At 38.0% G+C, this 23,431-nt stretch overlaps 1 protein-coding gene across 3 annotated transcripts in view; it reads left to right on the top strand.

The window, feature by feature from the left end:
• The window catches only part of LOC136876141 (casein kinase I), a 120,468-nt gene that overhangs the window by 42,632 nt on the left and 54,405 nt on the right, over positions 1–23,431 (top strand). For all 3 annotated transcript variants that reach the window (XM_067149847.2, XM_067149848.2, XM_067149846.2), the window contains one exon: positions 11,897–12,045. In XM_067149847.2, the coding sequence (XP_067005948.1) occupies positions 11,897–12,045 (149 nt within the window). The remainder of the gene's footprint in view (positions 1–11,896; positions 12,046–23,431) is intronic.

Raw genomic sequence — 23,431 nt, 5'->3', positions numbered from 1 at the left:
ACTTTTTCTTTCCTTATTACATTCTTATTTCCACTCTCCTAATTGATTCACATTTTCTAACATCTCTAATGATTTTGACCACTCTAACTTTCAAATTTATTATTTTACACTATTCTAAGATTGACCTTCAAGATACATCACGCTATGTCATTTACGCTCCTCAACTGTTCCAATATTGCGCTTTTTAGTATTTTTTTTCTCTTCACAATTGTTTTTTCTATATCATATATTTCAATAACTTCATTAATCTAACCTACGTAACTTTTGGAAGCACAGTGCCGATGTACTCTTCAAGAACTTGCTCCGTACTTCCAGTACATATTTGATCTATGACTTTTTACATAATTTTTGGATCTATCAACACACAGTGCTAATTTCTAAAATACTGAGCTCGATAGCTGCAGTCGCTTAAGTGCGGCCGGTATCCAGTATTCGGGAGATAGCAGGTTCGAACCACACTGTCGGCAGCCCTGAAAATGGTTTTCCGTGGTTTCCCATTTTCACACCAGGCAAATGCTGGGGCTGTACCTTAATTAAGGCCATGGCCGCTTCCCTCCCACTCCTAGCCCTTTCCTGTCCCATCATCGCCATAAGACCTATCTGTGTCGGTGCGACGTAAAGCAACTAGCAAAAAAAAATTTCTAAAATTATACAGTGCCTCATAAACTACAACTAAAAATACGTATTTGACTTTCAACTTCTACATAACTTTGAAAGCTCAGCGCAGAGTGCTCCCTTTATAGTGCTCCATAAACTGCATCTGACGGCATCATCTAAACTTCATTTTTACCTGTGCATCATATTTGTGGTTTTTATTTGCTATATTTCAACGCACAGTGCTCCTTAAAGATTTTAGTGCTTCATTAGCAGAAACCAAACAGAATTATTTAAACTTCGCATTTCATTTTTCTATGCATTGTTTTACACTTATTTGTAGTCGGCTGATGATGACCATGAATACTGGTGGAAACCGGTACAAATTTTAATTAAATAGGAATGTAAACTTACATTTCTTATTTTAATAGTATTGAAAGGTGGAAACATTATATACCTTCTTGTAACTTAATATGTGTAGAACTCGCTGAGATGAAACAAACGACACCTTACATGACGTGCTGCTACGCTGGAATTGAGAGCTGCACTAATCGTTAGCTGCGTAGCATGGCCGATTTTAGTGCCTCAAGATGGCAGTGATATTGTATCACTTGTATGTTGTGCCGAGATCAGGACTAACTCTGCATTTTCATACTCTGAGATTTATTAGTCTGTGTAGCTCAGTGTCATATTCATTGCTTCTTGGTAACACAAGCATGGTTTGAATTCTAGCTAATGCCTGTGATTTTGAAATAAATTACCCTGGGGGGATTCCTCCAAGTTCTCCAATGAGATTTTTTTACTTTTATTATATCTTCAACTAGATTGAGAAGGATTAGGTGAACAAGCTTTTAGTTGGAAATTCCACCCATCATCTTACTGTAAACTTGAAAAGGAGTACGGTTTTTTATTACTCCTTTCCTGTCTGAATATCCATAATGCTTTTGTTGTTAGTGGTGCTTGCTAAGATAACGTTCTGTTTGTCTTCCTGCTGCATGGTTATTAGTTTCTTAGGATACGAAACACACTTGTTTTTATTCTTACATTCCCTAAGTACTAGACGCGAGGACTATTCACAATTTCATCTTTATGTCACACAGTATTTTTTTCCTTCCCTCTTTGCTGTCAGAAACTTCCAGAGCTCATCTGGCTAAGGATTCGCTTATGGGCTTCTTTTAAAAAATACTGCAAATAAAAGTAAGATGAGCTGGGATTTTGACAGGACAAAGTTATCATTCTCATCTTAATGTAAAGATTTTTAGGAATGAAATACTGAAAGAGAAGTGAATTCAGTAGACACTTACATGCTTTGCACATTTACCCATTGTAGTCTAGGAAAATATAAAAGGAAAAAATCAAGAAAAGTTGCAATTTTGCCTACATCATAGCAGTGACCCACAGTCTATACCTCTCTAACAGTTGACATACAGGGTAGTGTCATAAACTGTATTGAAATTCGGTTTAATAACCGAGCGCCTACAGTACACTGTATTATTCATTGGTTTTTGTTAGTGGCGAACAATGGCCAAGAAGTGTAAGAACCTGCATCAACAAAAAATACCAGAAAGATGGACAGTGGCGGTTAATACCTAACAAAGTCGTGTACAAAGAGCTAGAACCCATTACAGATATTATGCGTAAGAGGAGACTGGGGTTCTTTGGACATATCATGAGGATGCAGAACTCGAGACTTCTGAAACAAGTAGTACAACACAATCTCGTCTCAGAAAATACCACAACAGGATGTAAATGGATCAGAGAAGTAAGAGAGGATCTGAAGGAAATAGGCCTTACAACAGAAGACACCACAAATAAGGTAAAATTGAATACAAAACTCAAGAATACAAACCTCCGCTTTACCCTTGCACAAAACAAACCAACAACACGCACATTTTCAACTGAGGAAAGGGCACGAAGATCGGAGCGCCTGAAGAAGTACTGGGAGGACCGCAAAGTCCGAACAATCCCTTCAAAGAGACCTGAACAATGGACTGACTACAGTGATCCTATGTGGTCATAAAAAAAGAAGAAGAAGAAGAACGGTTGTCTTGTAAGCTCATAGGTTAGGCTTGAAGGAGCTTTTTTTTGCCAGGCGAAGAACTTTTTTATGATACATGGCCTTACTCTTTCTAGTGTAGCTAGGTTATCCTTCGATAGGTGTTCCCAGTTAATATCATGATGGGTTCTGTTTGTACGTAGACGTTTTTTCTTAGCAGCATGTAAGATCAAAGTCTGCCTCTTTCTAGTGTAGCTAGGTTATCCTTCGATAGGTGTTCCCAGTTAATATCATGATGGGTTCTGTTTGTACATAGACTTTTTTCTTAGCAGCATGTAAGATCAAAGTCTGTCTAGGGAGGTCAAATCACGAATGCTACTTATGGAGTCATGGAGTCATTTATGACTTATGGTGATTATCAATACGGAATAAAAAATGAAATTGATCAATCAAGATGCTACTTATGGAGCCGCCATATTGGGTCTTTAAGCGAGTGTAACCAAAGGCAAGTGTATTCGAATTTAGAGGATTTCGGTACCAATTATTTTTCATAACGAATTTAATTGGGCATCTACTGTTCATGTATATCTATATATATAAAATAAGAGTTTTGTCTGTACATTCCTCAGAATTTAAAAAGGATGGTATTTCTGCATCAGTTGTGGCCACAGTAACTAGGGAATACACTTTTTAATTTTCCGTAATTTCTGTCTGTCTATCTGTCTATATGTATGTACACGCATCACGAGAAAACGGCTGAAGAGAATTAATTGAAATTCGGTATGCAAAGTCCAGAAATAAGTTGCTACAATCTAGGCCATAAATAATTGTATTCACGCTGAGTGAAATGGTAGTTTAGGGGAAGGCCTAAAATGTAATTCTCAAATATTTGTTATTAGTGGTCATATCTTAAAGGAAATCGGTAGGTGAAGTCGGAGAATAAGTTGCTACAATCTAGGCCTCAAAAATTATATTCACGCTGAGAAAAATGGTAGTTTAGGGGAAGGCCTAAAATTTATTTCTCAAATTCTTATGTTATTAGTGGTCCTATCTTAATGACAATCGGTACATAAAGTCTGTGAATAAGTCGCTCTAATATAGGCCGTAAATAATTTTATTCATGCTGAGTGAAATGGTAGTTTAGGGGAAGGCTTAGCATTTAATTCTCAAATATTTGTTATTAGTGGTCATATCGATAAATACCACATAACTAAAGTTATGTAGTATTAAATTTCTGATCATTTGTCTTATACATTGTTACCGTACTGGTTATGATGACAGGCACATTCATGAATTCGAGAAAATGGGTAAACAGAATTTAATGAGAATCTCACAGAGTCCAAAGAAAACTAAATATGAAGACCTACAATATAAAAAGCTCAAAATATTGATCAACAATAACATTACGTTGACCATTGTTTGTTTTGATGTGCTTTGTGCCTTCTGTTACCATTCATCTCTGATAGATAGGATTACTGCTGTGTAAAGAGTATTTTTTTAATTTGCCTTACGTCGCACTGACACAGATAGGTCTTATGGTAAACGATGGGATACGAAAGGGTTAGGAGTGTGAAGAAAGAGGCCTTGGCCTTAATTAAGGTGTGAAAATTGGAAACCACGGAATACCATCTTCAGGGTTGCTGACAGTGGAGTTCGAATCCACTATCTCCCGGATGCAAGCTCGCAGCTGCGCGCCCCTAACCACATGGCCAACTCGCCCGGTCGTACCGAGTGTAACTGCCTGCCTGAATATTGGCGGGAAGTAGCTTGGGAGTTAGATAATTTTCTTCTTTCGTATGCCATTCCTCTGGTTTATAAATGTTCTGATACTACTGGTACGTAACACACTGGTCCATCATAGCATGCGAATTATTCAATCCCTACTTTGAGGCACTGATTGGAATGAGCAGTGTGCATATTTAACAGAATAATGGCAGAGGAGTGTTCACGGCTGTCTGCGGCCTGATCATTCCAGCTCTGGAACTATGGACTGTTAGATCGGCACCGTAGTACTGCTCGTTAAAGGTAAGAAAAGGTGCGGTTTTTCATTTGATCGAGTATGTTATAACTTATAACATTGCTTTTAATTGCTACTGTCATACTGACGTTTTCGTAATGACCTATATTTACTTCAGTTAAGAAAACCACAAGGTCAGTCTTTCTGAGAATCCCGTAGCAAAGCACGGGTACATCAGCTAATAACTGTATAACACTTAAATGAAGATCATCTTTTAGGATTCCAGCAAGATATAGCAGATATCTTGGATTCAGGAGGTCAAATGGACTGTATCGCGATTGACCTGTCTAAAGCATTTGATAGGGTGGATCATGGGAGACTACTGGCAAAAATTAGTGCATTTGGACTAGACAAAAGAGTGTCTGAATGGGTTGCTATATTTCTAAAAAATAGATCTCAGAGAATTAGAGTAGGCGAAGCTTTTTCTGACCCAGTAATAATTAAGTAGGGAATTCCTCAGGGCAGTATTATTGGCCCTTTATGTTTTCTTATATATATAAATGATATGAGTAAACAAGTGGAATCAGGCTTTTTGCAGATGATGTTATTCTGTATAGAGTAATAAATAAGTTACAAGATTGTGAGTAACTGCAATGTGACCTTGATAATGTTGTGAGATGGACAGCAGGCAATGGTATATTGATAAACAAGGTTAAAAGTCAGGTTGTGAGTTTCACAAATAGAAAAGTCCTCTCAGTTTTAATTACTGCGTTGTTGGGGTGAAAGTTCCTTTTGGGGATCATTGTAAGTATCTAGGTGTTAATATAAGGAATGATCTTCATTGGGGTAATCACATAAATGGTGTTGTAAATAAAGGGTACAGATCTCTGCACACGGTTATGAGGGTGTTCAGGGGTTGTAGTAAGGATGTAAAGGAGAGGGCATATAAGTCTCTGGTAAGACCCCAACTAGAGTATGGTTCCAGTGTATGGGACCCTCACCAGGATTACCTGATTCAAGAACTGGAAAAAATCCAAAGAAAAGCAGCTCGATTTGTTCTGGGTGATTTCCGACAAAAGAGTAGCGTTACAAATATGTTGCAAAGTTTGGGCTGGGAAGAATTGGGGGAAAGAAGAAGAGCTGCTCGACTAAGTGCTATGTTTAGAACAATAACAGTGAGTTATTTATTAAATTGACCACCTAATCAATACAATAAGTCATTGTCTTGGATGATTTACATTGATCTATTAACTAAAAATGGTACATGTTTCGCCTAGTATGAAGGCATCATTAGCCATTGTCTTAACCTCAGAATAAAATTAGCACTTAACATATAATAAGATTAAATTAATTTTTAAAATCTTGAAGAGACTTAAACTAAAATTAACATTAAAAATAACAATGTTGGTTTTGAAATTTTTTTTTTTTTTACAATGTGAAGAATTACAAAGGTGAAAGGAATAAAATTATTGACATTAAAAGGCTGTTATTACAAGTAAAATGGACAAAGCAACTGATTGTGATGAACAAGTAGTAAGATTGCTGTAAAATTAAGTTGAGCGATTGGCGGTTATAATTAGACTGACGAGAATGACGATCAGTCATATTTATTTAAAAAGTAATATTGAGAAAATAATGTTTAAGGTTGGTCAATAGATCACTATATTTTTTTCTAGGAGACAAAAGACGAAAGTCATAGGCATATGGTAGATATGTAGTGTAATTTTAACTTCAATACACACTTAATTCATAACGTACAAGCTACCTTCACCTCGTCAAATGATTCAACTGTCAATAAACTCATATTCTTGACAACATTTTAACATCACTTCAAATTGAGATGGTCTACTGAGGTCCAATTTTAACACTGTTCTTCAACCTTTATTCTACAACATTTTATCTTCTCATAAATGTGTTCTACATATCTACCATATGCCTATGACTTTCATCTTTTGTCTCCTAGAAAGGAATATAGTGATCTCTTGACCAACCTTCAATATTATTTTTTCAATATTACTTTTTGAATAAATATGACTGATCGTCATTCTCGCCAGAGTCTAATTATAACCGCCAATCGCTCAACTTAATTTTACAGCAATCTTACAACTTGTTCATCACAATCTGTTGCTTTGTCCATTTTACTTGTAATAACAGCCTTTTAATGTCAATAATTTTATTACTTTCACCTTTGTAATTCTTCACATTGTAAAAAAAAAAAAAAAAAAAAAATTAAAACCAACATTGTTATTTTTAATGTTAATTTTAGTTTAAGTCTCTTCAAGATTTTAAAAATTAATTTCATCTTATTATATGTTAATCAAGTGCTAATTTTATTCTGAGGTTAAGACAATGGCTGATGCCTTCATACTAGGCGAAACATGTACCATTTTTAGTTAATAGATCAATGTAAATCATCCAAGACAATGACTTATTGTATTGATTAGGTGGTCAGTTTAATAAATAACGTACTGTTATTATTCTAATTTAAATATCATCAATACGGACCAAAATGATATTTATTACATGTAATAAGTGGTATGTTCCACGAACATACTACGCTGGCTTAGCAGGGGGAGAGGTGGTACTCCCACGAGGCGCATCCCAGGTGGCGGATAGGGGGGTCCTAACTGGCTCGCCGGCGGACTTGAGGGAAATAAAATATCTCTCGCGGACCAACCTGTGGGTGGGGGACACACATGTAGAATACACCCGCGGTATCCCCTGCCTGTCGTAAGAGGCGACTGAAAAGGGCCCAATGGGGCTCTCAACTTGGGAGCGTGGGTTGGCGACCACAGGGATCTTTGCTGAGCCCTGGCACTGCTTCTACTTAGTTGTGCCAGGCTCCTCACTTTCATCTGTCCTGTCCGACCTCCCGTGGTCAACTCTTGTTCTTTTCCGATCTCGGTGGTATTAGAGTATTCGAGGCCTAGGGAGTCTTTCTTTTTCACGCCCTTCGTGGCCCTTGCCTTTCTTTGTCCGTTACTTCATTTTTCGAAGCGACGGATCACCACTTTTTTCTCTTTTTCCCCTTTGTCTACCCCTGGTATCTCCTGCGTCTCGTAAGGGGTGACGAGGGGATGATTGAATTAGAACCATGAAACTCCTTTTGATTCGTACCATCACGCGGAGAACACCATGGGTTGCCTGTACTTGCAAGTAGTACCAGTATATTAGGTACGGAATAGGTTTGTGATTAGTAGCAGCAGAGAGTGGTTCACTGTAGGTTTCCAGTACCTGTGAGTCGTACCTACGTGAGCAACACCATGGGTCTGGGCGTTGCCTGTGATTAGTACCACTATATGAGTGGCGCTGTGGGTCTACGTTTCCTGCGCTTAGTACGCACTATGTGAGGAACACCATGGGATTACCCTCGCCCGTGATTAATACACCTAAGTGAGGAACACCATCGGTTTGCGTTGCCTATGTGTGGCGCCATTATGTGAGAAACACCATAGTCTGCGTTACCTGTACGGCGTCCAATACTTGTGAGTAGTACCGTCATATGTAGAACACCGTGAGTCTACGCTACTTTTGATTAGTACCCCAACATGACAATTACCATGGTTCTACTTTACTAGTGATAAGTACTATTATGAGGGGCCGTTTACCTGTATTTTGTACCTCTTTAGACAACAAGCATCCTTGATTCAGGATTGTGCTTTAGAAGTGGTCTCTTGGTCAGTAATACTAATTTTTATGGTAGTTTTTGGGTAGGATCCACTGATTGTTTTAAATTCATATCCATTCATTCTTCATGCCATTTTAAATTTTGGTCAGTGGATGATTATAAACATTTAATTTGTCATTTCATTTCGTACCATCAGGGGCCGATGACCTAGATGTTAGGCCCCTTAAAACAACAATCATCATCATCATCAAGTGCCATTATGCGGGATCGTTGACAGAGATATTGACCCATTTAGACAGGCATCATCGATTCAGGATTGGGCTTTGGAAGCAGTCCCTTGGTCAGCAATATTGTTTATGGGAATGTGAGGCATTGTGCGTCTTATCCACTGATTATTTTAAATTCATAGTCATCAATTCATTCCTCATCGTCACGTTTTGAATTCTGGTCAGTGGATGCATTTTGTACTCTCAATTGCAATCGCATTTCATCTCATTTCGTACCATAGGGGCGATAACCTAGATGTTAGGCCCCTCTAAACAACAAGCATCATCATCATCAAGTAGTATGTTCCGAGCTGTCAGCTGAGAGATGGCGTGGGATAACATTAGTAGACGAATAAGTTTGTGTGGCGTCTTTAAAAGTAGGAAAGATTACAATATGAAGATAAAGTTGGAATTCAAGGGGACAAATATATTGGGGCAAATATTAATTTATAGGAAGAGGAGTTAGGGATTGGAATAACTTACCAAGGGAGATGTACAATAAATTTCCAATTTCGTTGCAATCATTTAAGAAAAGGCTAGGAAAACAAGAGATAGGGAATCTGCCACCTGGGTGGCTGCCCTAAATGCAGATCAGTATTGATTGATTGAATAGGAAGATAATTAACAGAGCTTGAAATTCATTTTGTTTGAGAAACAAGAATCAACAAAAAAGAGCTCATGTCCTACTCTTTTACTTCCTTACAACTTGGTCTTATTATGTTTATTAATATCATCTGTCAAATACGTAATCTTATTGACAGAAACATACAAATCTGTACAGTACCTGTGTCATATTATGATTACCGGTACATGAAATACTGAACTTGAAGTATTGTACTGAATGTTGTAATAAATTACCTTCAGCGTTTTCTTTATTAAGAAAGTAATTACCGATACTGCGTTTCTAAAAGGTATGTTGACATACACTCAATGCCTCTTGAGTTGAGTGCATTAAATTATGTATGGTAACTGTTGTTATCCATTCATATGGTATTTCTTTGGGTTCTAAGGCAAAAATACTCTGCATATATGCGACAAGAGTGATGTTCTTAGCTACTCTTCACTAGTTTATTGATAACCCATGCAACTATATAGTACAAAGTGGTAGTGGTGATTACTGTTTTAAGTGGAAGTACAACTGGGCACCCATCCTCTATAAAACACTAATCAGAAGGAAACAAGTGGAAGGGGTCCAACACTTCAAAAAATGAAGGTATCGGCAAAAAAAGATGAAGGCCACAAAGTGCGTGGAAATGAAAAACTTCTTAGGCCTCAAATGCGCTAATGCCGTCGTGGTCGAAAAAAGAAGGAATGTTGACCAGGGGAGGTCGGATGGGCTAGAATAGGTGAGAGCCTGACACAAGTAAGTGAAAGCAATATCAAGACTCAGCTAAGGGCCTCGTAGTCGCAACCCAAAATAGATTTCCCCCTGTGGTTGCTGGCAATAGAATAACACCCATGGTATCCCCTGCCTGTCATAAAAGGCGCCTGAAATGGGCATCAGGGCTCTTAACTCGGGAGCTTGGGTTGGCGACCATGGGGCTCTTTGCTGAGTCCTAACATTCATGCATATAATGCTAATAATAATAATGGTTAAAAAAATTAAAGCCATTGGTAGACACGATTCCGTAAGAAATAGAAATTCAGTCACTATTAAGTTGAGTTAACCTAGGTTAGGCTATTTTAGGGATGACAGGATATTATGTTAGGCTACGGTACGTTAAATTAAAGTAGATAGTTAGTGCGAGTGAAGCAAGTGTTGTAATCTTTAAGTATTTGTCCAGCCTTTTAATGTACTCTAGAGAGAGAGCATTTAAGATGAATGAAATTTAGCTGTAAATAATAACTACAGTACCGTATAAGACTGTTATTAACAATTCTGTTGTAATGATGGCAAGCTGGACACAAATTGTTGGTTTGAAGTGATAGGCCTAGTGTTTGTTGTGATTATAATTGGTAAATGAACAGGAACAAGCATTTCAAATATCTGTGAAAAATTTCTACATTGCATGTAGGGTTAGAAAGATACTGTCTGTAGTTTACATGAAGAGGAATGGAATGAAATGAAATGGCCTATGGCTTTTAGTGCCGGGAGCATCCAAAGACAAGTTCGGCTCGCCAGGTGCAGGTCTTATTTGACTCCCGTAGGCGACCTGCATGTCGTGATGAGGATGATATGATGATGAACACGACACATACACCCAGCCCCCATGCCAGTGAAATTAACCAATTATGTTTACAATTCCTGACCCTACCGGGAATCGAACCCAGGACCCTTGTGACGAAAGGCCAGCATGCTAACCATTTAGCCATGGAGCCGGACACATGAAAAGGAAATTTTCATAAACATCAGTACTACTGTTACACATTTCCTGTTACTTTTCTTGCTTGTTTTGAAAGACACTTCTCTTTCATTGGGAGGTTTCCTATTATATGTCAAAGACTTGGGTGGATTAGTGACGTTGAAAATTTTTGGGATGAACTCCACTTGAGTAGTTTCCGTCCATCTGCCCTCTTTAGTTCAAATTGTGATTCTTCAAAGTGATGCTAAAAGTACATAATAAGGCCTATAAATATAAAACATCATTCATATAAACATATTATTATTCAGGAATAATACGAATGTATAACCTAACTAACCTCGCCCAAGACGGAATTATCTGTAGGTTGCCATTTGTTACGCCTACAGTTTTTTACCCACTGAGCTCTCCTTTGCATATCTCTCGGGGAAACACTCTAATTCCGTCAGTTGTCTTATTTTGACAATTTGGTGCGGCACATTATCCCATTTTCCTTCAAAACACAAGTAATAACTCACATCATTACATCGGGCACGCCCACATAATGATATTTAAGACCCAATATGACCGCCACCGCAAAGGATTGTGGTAGCGTGATCAGAACTCAGGAATGCTCTGCCATCTGTTGAATAAATTTGGAAGCTGGGAAAGGTTAGAGAATCGAAGAGTATCTAGCAGGGAATAGTATTCTTCCGTGATCAGTGGAAGTGTATATTCTTTGGTTTGACAGGTAGTAATCAAATATGGCAGCATTCAGTGACATTACTAACGATGGAAAGCACATACATTAGAATATTAATGAAAGTGTTAGTCGCTTAGCAACCTGCTAAGTACAGAGTGTATTGCGGGTGAGGGTAAGCCTTCTCGTGCAGTTATTAGAGTGATCATGTAATGATTTGATTTTATGATTACCCAAGGTTGGCTGAATTTAGACACATCAATGTCTCTTAATTCACCAGCAGGTCATTCCGGAGAGAATATAACAGAAATGAAGCAAATCGATCCAGTACAATGGATGGACAGATTTGCCAAAGCTGTTTTTAGTAAACTCTTTTAATATATAGATACTACTTAACCTCTGATTATGTTGGTATTCTTATATGATTGCACTGGGTGATTTGCTGTAATGTAATGTATTCTGAATATTTGTTGCAGCTGAATTTCCTACCTACCTTAATTATTGTCGCTCGCTTCGTTTTGAGGAAAGACCTGACTACTCTTACTTACGTCAGTTGTTTCGAACTCTTTTCCATCGGCAGGGATTCACTTATGATTATGTATTTGACTGGAACATGCTCAAGTTTGTAAGTATATATGTCCAGTATTTTCTTTGTTTCAACTTTTGAGATAACATCCTTTTATTTGTACTTTTTGAAAGAAAATTTCATATTGATAATGTGGAAAAATGTTATTGTTAAGTTAGGACTTACGTGATCACAATGTAGAAATTTTTGAAGTAATGATAATTTGCCCTGCAATTGTTTCAATAATGTTGCCAAAAGAGAGAACCAAAAGTAACAAAAATCAGGACATTGGATTCACCCGTCCCAGGGACAACAGTCATGTGCTCTGTTGCGGACAAAATTAAGGATCACTATTGCATATGCGTGGTTTATGGTATATCAGCTGATTTCATGATAGAGTTTCCAGCTGTGTTGTACAGTAAAACCTCGATGTATCGGTTTTCAGATGGGAGGGGGAAAATGACTATGGATGTGGGAAAATGATAAATGCAGGTGACATCTAAAATAGGGGGAAAGCGAAATAATAAAGTGTGGGTACTGTATGTGGGCATTTTTTTGTCATGTGAATATAATAATAACAATGATGATGGCGTGTGGTCGAAGCTAGGTGCTGATCTTTTGAGTTGCCGCGTGATAGGCGATCTATGCGCTTATGAGAATGCGGCTCTACCTAAGATTAATCCTAATTCGTAAGTCAGCGCACACACACAGGATCCAAACTGTCAGAATTAACCAACAAAAGTTAAAATCCCCAACCAAATTGTGACCCCCTTGAACTGAAGGCCAACACGTGCTAACCATTTAGCCATGGAGCCGGACATACTCATACTATACATAAAGGTATCAAAATATTGCAGTCATGATATACGTGATGAAAATAAAAGTTACGGCTTTTACGCCATTTCGTTTCACTTTTCCGTACATCTTGTAGTAATATTAGAAAACCTTCAGGGTCAGTTTTCTTATTGCAAATTAATGATATACATGGATATTACGGCGATAACCTGTATTTTGGTAAAGATTCCGTAGACCCTTCCGCGAATGATAGGTTAGAAATGGACAATGTCACTGAGGTTAGAAATTCTACAAGGTACGACACGATTAATAACCCTGTGAATAATTAAAACGTTCCCGGCGCATGCTGACACTATTTTAAACTGCGCGATTTTCTCATTTTCAGGAAAGCTGCTAGCCCTAGCCACCCAATAGCAACACACAAAATGGTGGCAAATTTGAGTTTTACAATGCCTCCATTTTAATTCTTGTAAATAAGAATACTTCTAGGGGCTGGTTAGTGGGTCGAGGAGAAGCGTTGCCACCAGGAGGCTCATAGTGAGGTTGCGCATGAATAACCTTCGCACAGCACTCCAGATCGTTGCTCAAGATTAGCAACTCGTGATCACTCGTACATCCTCGTGTATCAGGTCGCCGCTATTGAATGCTAGAGTATTCAGCTGTCTCTTTAAATTCAAATAACTTCAGTGTATATTTTTCGTACGTACGATCGGTCCATGCAGGAAAATTGTAGCAGAGGACAAATTTTTTTTGGCGATCAGTGCAATAAAATGATAGTTCGAGGAATGATTGATGTGGGCAATTTTAACATTGGTTTATATAGAACATTTTTGGGACCGAATACATTGAATGATGGGTACTGGAAAACGACGGTTCCGGGAATGATGCATTGAGGTTCTACTGTATGTAAAGAAACCAAGCGAATTGGCCGTGCAGTTAGGAGTCACGCAGCTGTGAGCTTCCATTCAGGAGATAGTGGTTCGAATCCCACTGTCGGCAGCCCTGAAAATGATTTTCTGTGGTTTCCCATTTTTACATCAGGCAAGTGACATCAGGCCAAGGTTGCTTCCTTACCCCTCCTACCCCTTCCCTATCCCATTGTCGCCATAATACCTATCTGTTTCGGTGCAATGTAAAGCAAAATTGTATGTAAAGTTACAGCCGCAAATTCCGACGTAGGATACATATTGTGTGTTAGGTATTGAAATTTAAAATGAAAACCCACAACCTGTTTCCAGTCATTCGACCGGGTCAGGAATGGAATGAATGAAGCCCCCATCTAGCGGTGAGGATAGGAGATGTGCCAGCTGCCGAAGCCTGTCACACTCCTCTGTGGCAATGATAAATGACTGACAAATGAAATGATACTGGAGAGTATTGCTGGAATGAAAGATGACAGAGAAAACCGGAGTACCCAGAGAAAAACTTGTCCTGCCTCCGCTTTGTTGTGTTAGTTATTATTGAAATTAAATTTCTAGTCTCTATGGGTTTGAAATTTTACCATCACTGGGACAGTAAGTATGCCTGGCTGTAGCTTTAGTAGCTTGAACTCTCCTCACAATGCTCATCATTGGTGATCTTAAACTTCTTTTTAATTCTGGCATGCAGCACTATCCTCTCAAGTGCCTTTCCAATAACGTCAAAACTATTTGTCATCTTATACAATGTGCTAGTACACTGGAGTCAAGAGCTACGCTAATAGTTAACTCCGCGGCATGGCGATTTTAGTACCACAAGATGGTGGTGCTATTGCATCACTCGTATATGTCGTGCTCAGGTCAGACTCTTCCTGCTGGTTATAATGGTTCTTTCCCCTTACAGTGGACCGAGTGAGTTGTTACAAGAAATGAGTTTCTTTTTTTATCCAGTATTGTCGAAATTAACAATTGGTACCTTTAGGAGTATTCCGACTTCATAAAATTATAGAGCAAGAATTGTCCATTCCCAATATAGCCAATAAAGGTATTCTGTTAAATATTTACATGAACATGTTTATCAATATAGTTCGAAGAAATAATCCAAATGGTATTTTAAATGAAATTTCATAAACCCTTGATATTCTTTTTGAGGAGATCATAATTACATTCTTTTCCACATTTTCTCCCCTTTTAATTTCCCCTCAACTCCTCCCTCTTGCCTCTGCTCACACACTTTCTGCTGCCAACAGATGACCAGCTGTTTGCAATCCTACAAAGGGTCACACACATGTTGGCGGGGCCAGAGAGACAGGCGAAGGAGTAAATTCTCGGACACTTCTATCATTATTGTTACACAGGTAGGTCTTATAGCAATCATGGGATAGGTAAAGGCTAGGAGTGGGGAGAAAGTGGCCCTAGCCTTAATTAAGGTACAGCCCCAGCATTTGCCTGGTGTAAAAATGGATGCATTCCTTCTGGTTGTCACAGCAACGGGCATAGTTTCTAGCTGTTTCGCAAGTATTGAGTTCATTTTCCCGCTTTAATCCTCTTCATGCTATAGGTAATGAAGAACAGAAACACAGCTTCGAAGTTGCAGAAATGAATGTTGGGAAAGAATTTGGGGTATTATGTGCGAGTGATAAAGGCGCAGTAGCAGCACTAGCACATCTAAACGTAAACAGTTTCTTTCCCCGCGAGAATTTTATTTCATGTCTCCTCATCCTTGCGTTACTTCTAATGATGCGATGTAATAATTACGAGTGACACGAAAATACAATGTTTAACTCATATAAAGGTAAAAATACCGGGCGTGTTGACCGTGCAGTTAGGAGCGCAGCTGTGAGCTTGCATCCGGGAGATAGTGGGTTCGAATCCCACTGTCGGCAGGCCTGAAGATGGTTTTCCATGGTTTCCCATTTTCACACCAGGCAGACAGGCCACGGCCGCTTCCTTCCCATTCCTAGGCCTTTCCCATCCCATCGTCGCCATAAGACTTATCTGTGTCGGTGCGACGTAAAGCAAAATAGCAAAAAAAAAAAGAGGTGAAAATAACTCAATTTTATACCAACATGTGGTATCACAACGTGCGCGCACGCGCGTGTGTGTCCGCCCACCAACACCCAGTTGATTATCAACATTCGTTCAACTTTGTAGACAATCGGGATCTTTCGGCTGGCTGTTTGGTGGCATAATGTGTAATTGTGTATCAGCTGGCAAGTCGGCGGGAAGTTTTTGTTTCGTAATAGCTTATTTACCTCCCTAATAATGGACACGGAAAATCTTATTAGTTTAGTTAAAAGAAGTAATTTCCTCTATGACAAGACCTGAAAGTATTATTGCAAGAACAACGTTAGAGAGAATGCCTGGAAGGAAATACCGTATTTACGCAAATAATCCCCGCACCCTAACTTTAGGAAGGCTGCTTTTGAAAAAGAAAATGCCAACATTGACGGAAATAAAATCCGCACCCCAATTACATGCCTCAAATTAAAAAAAAAAAAATATGAGGGTCGGTAAGCAAGGGAATGAAAAATCAAACAGGTTAGAATATTCAATTTCGTGGTAGATTAGGCTTATACAGTACTTAGTTTATTTTGCAATTATTGTTGATCTTATTTCAGAATCCTATTACAGTATTACAGGTATTGGACAAGGTAAATTTTCCAGCTAACTCATTCCTGGTTGCCAGCGTTTAGCCCCATTGTGCTAAGTTGTACTAGCCATGCGTCTTGGTGGGTGTGCTATTTACCAACTGATCAGCTCAACTTAGCACTCTGGGGTGAAACGCTTGCAACCAGGAATGATTTCGCTGGAAAATTTATAATGTCCAATAATGGACCATTAGTAATGCATAAGAAGCTCCTCTGTTGTGGACAAATTCATGTTACGGTTTTTAATTAATGTTGAGGCCACCTCGATTAACGACTTCACCCTGTTGCGGCACGCAACTTACTACATTAAAGTTTTATCAAACCATCCATTGTGTGCTTTATGTTTACCGCGTAGAATCCCGTTTGATTCTATTCTGCTAGATGTGAATGGTGGAGTGGAAATTTCGACTGACGGGTTTGATTCGATTCCACAAGGTGTGAGTGAGCATCTAGTGTTTGTGTTGTCTTAGCATGACGTTGTATTGCCTTGGCAAGCCCGGACAGGCTCCGTGGCACCAGAGACACACCACAAGCGCGTGAACTGTCTAACACAGGGTGCAACTTGTGCTGAGACTAGAGGCTTTAACCATGGGCTGATTTGAGCGGACGTTTTCTATCTCAAGGGGCTCTAAAATCTGAACTGTATAACCAGGAAATATATTTACAACAGAACACTTTAAACGGGAAAAATATGCATATATCTTAATTCAATCAATCAAGGGACCAAGAACATCACACTTCTAATGTGGGAACTTCTTAACTGAGATTCACTGTGTTTTTTAGTATTGTAAAGGTGGAGTTTACCCTCAAAATATCCTAAACAACGGATCTGTCACTGTTACAGCACAAAATAACAGTCATGCAATCTTTTGCTTTTTTCCCACCATGACATGGCTCTCCTCGGATTTCTTGTGTACAATCAGGAAGACGGTTGTAAACGAGGCCCGTTTCATCTGCTTTGTATATGGCTCAGGCTTCATATCTCTCTAGCAACACGAGCAGGTTTTCCAACCGTAGTTCCATACCAGCTGTATCTACAGCAGCACTCAACTGCTAGCTCCTTATATACTAACCTTTGCCGCTCCCTGAAGTGGGAAATTCATCTGTTGGAAACTGAGAAATTCTTGACCTTCTTTTGTGGTGTCTGAAGCCATCTCTTTTCAGTTTTAACTCGGTTTTGTTATGATGACCGTTATTTAAAAGAAAGGCTCATTCTTTCTGCGACCTTAGGAGAATTCTCTTGTAAGATGCCGTCCACAGGAATGCCTGATGATACCTGGCAAAGAGCAGTACAACCTCCAATTCATTGTATGCAGGTTATTTCCCAGTCTTTCATTTTTTGCGGACATTCCATGTTTTTCTATTTGGTCATCTATTTTGCGATCTTACTCATAATGGAATTTATTGTTGATGGGGCTATACCCAGTCGTTTAGCAATGTCGATCTGCTTTTCAGAAGGATATATCTCAACTTCTTCTGTAATTTAAAGTCTTTCTTCCAAGGTTCTGACTTGCTTAAAAGGACTTTTTAATAATAATACTTTATTAACGGTAATACCATTTTAAATAACAATAGAGAAGAATAAACAAAACAAAACACACTAAAAAGAAAGTTCAATGTAGTATAAGTAGAAAAATATATACAGATATATACACGGGTTATATTACAAGCACAGGAAAGTAATAGAGTCAATTCTGGAGATTATGTAAGGTTGCATCTTATTTACCGTATAATCCCGAGTACCACCCGCCACCGAATAAGACCCGCACCCTAAATTTGAGACGGCAAAATACGGAAAAATTCAAATAACTTACACAACTATTTAATTTTCTTCAAATATATCACAAATATAAATTCAAACAGCCTACAATTAATAAAATCATCATGAAAATCGTAAATAAAATCGGTCCAATACTCACAATTCACCGTCATCATCTGAAGTTTCACCATAGGAACTTTCATCGCTGGCATCTTTCCACAAATAGTCGTCCTCACTACCATCCATTGAATTTGAAATTCCACATTTCTTAAAGCTTTTGGACACTAGATCATTGGGAATGAGTGCCCGTGCGGTCTTGATCCAGATGCACATTAGTCTCACTTCAGGCCTCTTCACTCGTCCAGTTGGTGTTAACGCGTGATCATCATCAGACATCCATTCAGTGTACAACTGTTTCACTGCAGTTTTGAAAGGCCGGTTCATGCATACATCCAACGGCTGTAGAATAGAAGTGAGTCCTCCGGGAATTATCGTAAGATTGGTTTTCCTTTCCAATTATTATTATTATTATTATTATTATTATTATTATTGTTATTATTATTATTATTATTATTATTATTATTATTATTATTATTACAGCGTCTTTATTGTGGCGAAGTTAGGGCTCCCGGCCCTTTCTTACACTTAACCACTTCATGTATATACAATGTAATTTTTACATAAAATTTAAACATATGAAATTTTTACAACCTAAAGTATAACTAAAGCAACTAAAGTATCACTAAGTAAACTAAGGTGAGTAAAGTATAACTAAATTATATACAGGAACACATTGCAATAAACAACCATATTCACTCTCATTCATGCATCCCATTCACACTCAAAGACTGGAAGTGCTTAAAAGATGACGCTGGCAAAGGATTGTAAATTTTGTCTTAGATTTAGCTTCTCTGGTGTCATTGGGGAGTTCATTCCACCAGCTCGTGGCGGTGATCATGAACGATCTGTTGTAGGTTGCGGTTCGATGCACAGGAATTTCTAGCGTACAGCCTGACCGGGTATTGAACAGGTGTAGGGAACTAAGGTAGCGAAATCTGGTGGATGGGTAAGGAGGAGTGTTTTCAGAAAGCACTTGATACACCAAAGTAGTTGCATGGAGTCTACGTCTGCCATTCAGTCGTAACCAAGATAATTGTGTATAGAATGGGGATACATGGGCGTATGGTTGTATGTCGAATGCATACCTGATGCATGCATTTTGGGCACGTTGCAGTCTCATGCTTTGCTCGTTATTGATATCAATAAAAACTGTATCACAGTATTCGAGAATTGGAAACAAGAGTGATTGAATGAGCTTTATTTTCAAGGACCAAGGAAATATATTTTTAAACCACTTCAGAGGATGCAGGCATTGATATACCTTTTGGCACACTTTCGTCACATGTTGCGACCACTTCAATGTTTCGCTTATAGCCACACCAAGATTCATAACTGTTTCACAAAATGGAATAATGGTATTGTTTAGTGCTACAGGAGGAATTTCGTATTGTTTTAAGACGTGTAAGTTTTTCGAAGTAACAATGATTATTGCTTGCGTTTTAAGAGGATTAATTTTGAGATTGTTACTCAATGCAAAATTACTTATGAGACTTAAATCAGCATTAACTTTTTCTACAACACACTGAAGTTTATCAGTTCTTGAGTGGTAGTAGATCTGCAGATCATCAGCTTAAAGATGATACTTGCAATGTGTAATCGATTTGGCAACATCATGTAAGTAAATTGCAAACAGCAATGGTCCAAGTACAGACCCTTGGGGGACACCGAGGGGTTTGTTAAGCCACTCAGATCTGCTATTATTTACTTTGACACACTGACGTCGATTTTTGAGGTACGAACTGAAAAAGTTTATTGCCGTCTTGCTGAAATTTAATGAATCCAATTTTGAAAGTAGCAGTTGAGGAACAACAGTATCAAAAGCACTAGAAAAATCAAGTAGAACCAGTACAGTCACTTGTCGAGTGTCCATAGCCTGTCGGATATCATCAGTTACTTTCAGTAGGGCAGTCGTTGTGCTGTGTCCTTTCTTCAAACCAGATTGGTAAGGGTCAAGCAGTGAGAAGTTAGTCAAGTAAGTGAGGACTTGTTTGTGTACCAAGCGTTCTAGTACTTTGGAAAGGGGTGGGAGAATATATATAGGGTGATAATCTGATGGTAAACTAGGAGAATTCTTCTTAGGAGTAGGAATGACGATACCGTGCTTCCACACAGTTGGGAATACTCCCTGTACGAGGCAATGATTAAATATATGCTTCAGAATAGGTAATATGGTACCAATAATATTTTTTATGAAAGATAATGGTATGTCGTCATTACCCGGAGCATCTGACTTGAGGGAGTAAATTACACGCTTCACATCGTTTGCACCAACTTTTTTGAAAGTGAATTTTACTTGATTTACTCGGGAATGAACATTTATAAGTAACTATTCTCATTTTGGTTCCGTATTGAAGTTGACGTATGTCTCAAATATTATTACAATATTATAAGTCCACCTATTCAATACAATACAATATGGTCAAAAATTTTATACATAATACATAAAAGTCAATGGTACATGTTTCACCCTCCGTACGGGCATCATCAGCCTACATCAATCTTAAAAATAATACCTATGGAGTCATTCTAATCTTATAAATTATAGGTTAAAATGTGGAAAATGATTTCATAAAACATTATACAATAACATCTGAAACAACGATGATGCACCAAAGTATGTTAAAAGAGAGTAAATTAACTGTTTTTGAGGATTAAAACAACATGTTTGACCTTTTGTCCAATGTTACGAATTATACCATTTTGTGCCCCAAGCAGAGAAGCAGCACCATGTGTTCCTTTGAACCTCACAACCATTCTGAACTGCCAATTTTTACAAGTTCCTTTTCAAGTGCTGCTTCCATGTACCCATCTGCTCTTCCACTTTTGAAAGGTTTGAATGATGGGAAAATTTCTTTGCTTTTGAAGTTCCTTGCGAATTTTAAATTGAAAATTAGTTCTTCCACTGATCCACTATCTACTGATTCGTGCAGCAGTAAACTGAACAACTGGAATCTTTCAACTAAGAAATTAAGTCAGTTCTTAGTACCTCAGCTATTTGACTAACTCCTTGTAACTAGTTCTATTACAGTACCATACTCCTCTCTCAGCCCTGCTCCCAATTTCTCACTCAGTGCTATAATCCGGGATAATCTGTGAATGGCATATTATTCTTTGCAATATAATATGCTATATTGAAAAGCCTCATCATATTGTCAAACGTACTAAAATCCATTTCTTTTTACACATATGGCCAGGAGCATTGTTTCTGAAAACAATGTTGTATTACAAGCTGCTGCACAGTTTCTGTGTTGTAAAGATTTGTTATGTTTCTTAAATGTATTTAGTTTTAATGGCTCTGTAAAACCTCTTACTACTTTCGAAAACTGATCTGAGGAATATGGAAACAAAACACAATACAGTAAAATGTCATTGTAACGAACGCCAGTTTAATGAAATGTTCAAAATAGCGAAATTATTTTTAGGCCCCTTCCCTTTTCCCTATTTAACGTGCGTTAAAATATTTCATTGTAACAAATTTCGAACTTTCAGTATAACTAATTAAAATTTAGCCTTTTCCTTCAAAATATAATTGAAATTCATCCCGTTTTAATCACCAGGTATTTCACACAACATGTCTCTATACAGCTAATACCAGATGGCACACACTGTACAACACACAGGCGAAACTACCCGATTACAAATCAGGGGAAAGTAAGCAAACGCATCACAATTCTGACGAGCAGGTTGCCTACCCAACAGCACGTGAAGATTATCTTACTCAGTTTTGGTGTACCAGTCCTGAACGTCATTACAGTAAAGCCATGTTAATTTAAAGTTGTTGGGACACAAACATCGGACTTCGAATTAACTGTCAACTCGTAATTCTGAAAAGCCAAATCTTGCCGCATCACAAAATATTCCAAGACCCGTTACTGCACGCAATTAACTTTGATTCACAGTTTAAACCTTTCATATGTCATGGAAAAAGTTATTTCCAAAATGTATCCAACAAGGTGCATTTACAGTATTCAGATAATGCACTCGGTTAACTCACTGGCAAACAAAACCATATGCAATGAAAGAAAAACAAAGGATGATTCAAAAACAAGGAGAAATCTATGCTGACTCGTGTGCAAGTGCTTTATTTATTGGATTACTGTATTGTATGCAATTTATATGCCCTGTATTTGCACAGAAAGTGCACGATGCCCTTAAAACGTTGTGGCTTATCGAACTTTCCTATGACTAGGGGGTAAAGTCTCTCTGTTCTGTTTGCATTGCAACACAGTACAAATACTCCAACCCTTGTACGATTTCCCGGCTGGTACTTCTTTCCTTTAAAATCATAAGTCCGTTTGGACTTGGCATTAAAAGAAAGAGTGCAGTTTCATTGGCATTGGTCATATCGCAACTTTTTATTACAATTTTGGGTCCACCTTATTCAATACATAAAAATTGTTGGTAGATGTAATTACAACATATATTTTTCAATCAGTACTAGTTTTGACGCCCCACTACGTCATTATCAGCTGATAGAAGTTTGTAGAAAAATTGACAATCATATAAGTTTATCAACGTCAAATTCATCACAATTTAAAACCATATTAACAACATGAAACTGTGTTAAAATATACTGCCTTTAAGTTCATATTTTCAACAAGTCAAAGACTTGCGAGTCTTAAGCTATAAACTGATAAAAACATATGCTAACCAGTTTGCTCACTTATGATATAAAGTGGATTTTAAAAAGAACAAATTTTAAAGTAGAATAGTCTTGAAACACTAAGTGCTTAATTTATCGCACTTAAAATTTCTCATCCTCTATCCAAATTGGCTAAGTTTATTCAGAAATTTATTAAACAACACTACAGGTTTACTGCAAACAAGTCCATAAAGAACTCCATAGAATTGGTTAATAAATTAAAAAAATTTAAATTGCAAGCTCACCATTTGGCATCGTAAACATGTTTCCAAGTATTAGAACCAATAAGCTGCTTCCTATTATTTTCAAGAATCTAAAGTCCTACAGTCAGCTAAGTGAACTTGAGATACAAGATTTCTTGAAAATTGTTAAGTTACTTATAAATAATACCTACTTTGTCTTTGACAAGGTCGTTTATAAACAGGATGGGTTGGCAATAAGTTCTCCGGCCTCGGGAATCTTGGCGGAGATCTATTTGGATTCTTTGGAAACCTACATGATGGAGAACGACAGGGAATTTGACAACATTCTGTTTTGGCCTAGATATGTAGACGACACGTTC

Source organism: Anabrus simplex, chromosome 6 (genome assembly GCF_040414725.1).
Source record: "Anabrus simplex isolate iqAnaSimp1 chromosome 6, ASM4041472v1, whole genome shotgun sequence".
Taxonomy (NCBI): domain Eukaryota; kingdom Metazoa; phylum Arthropoda; class Insecta; order Orthoptera; family Tettigoniidae; genus Anabrus; species Anabrus simplex.
The sequence above is the reverse complement of the archived record's forward strand: the minus strand, read 5'-3'. Positions and strand labels throughout refer to the sequence as shown.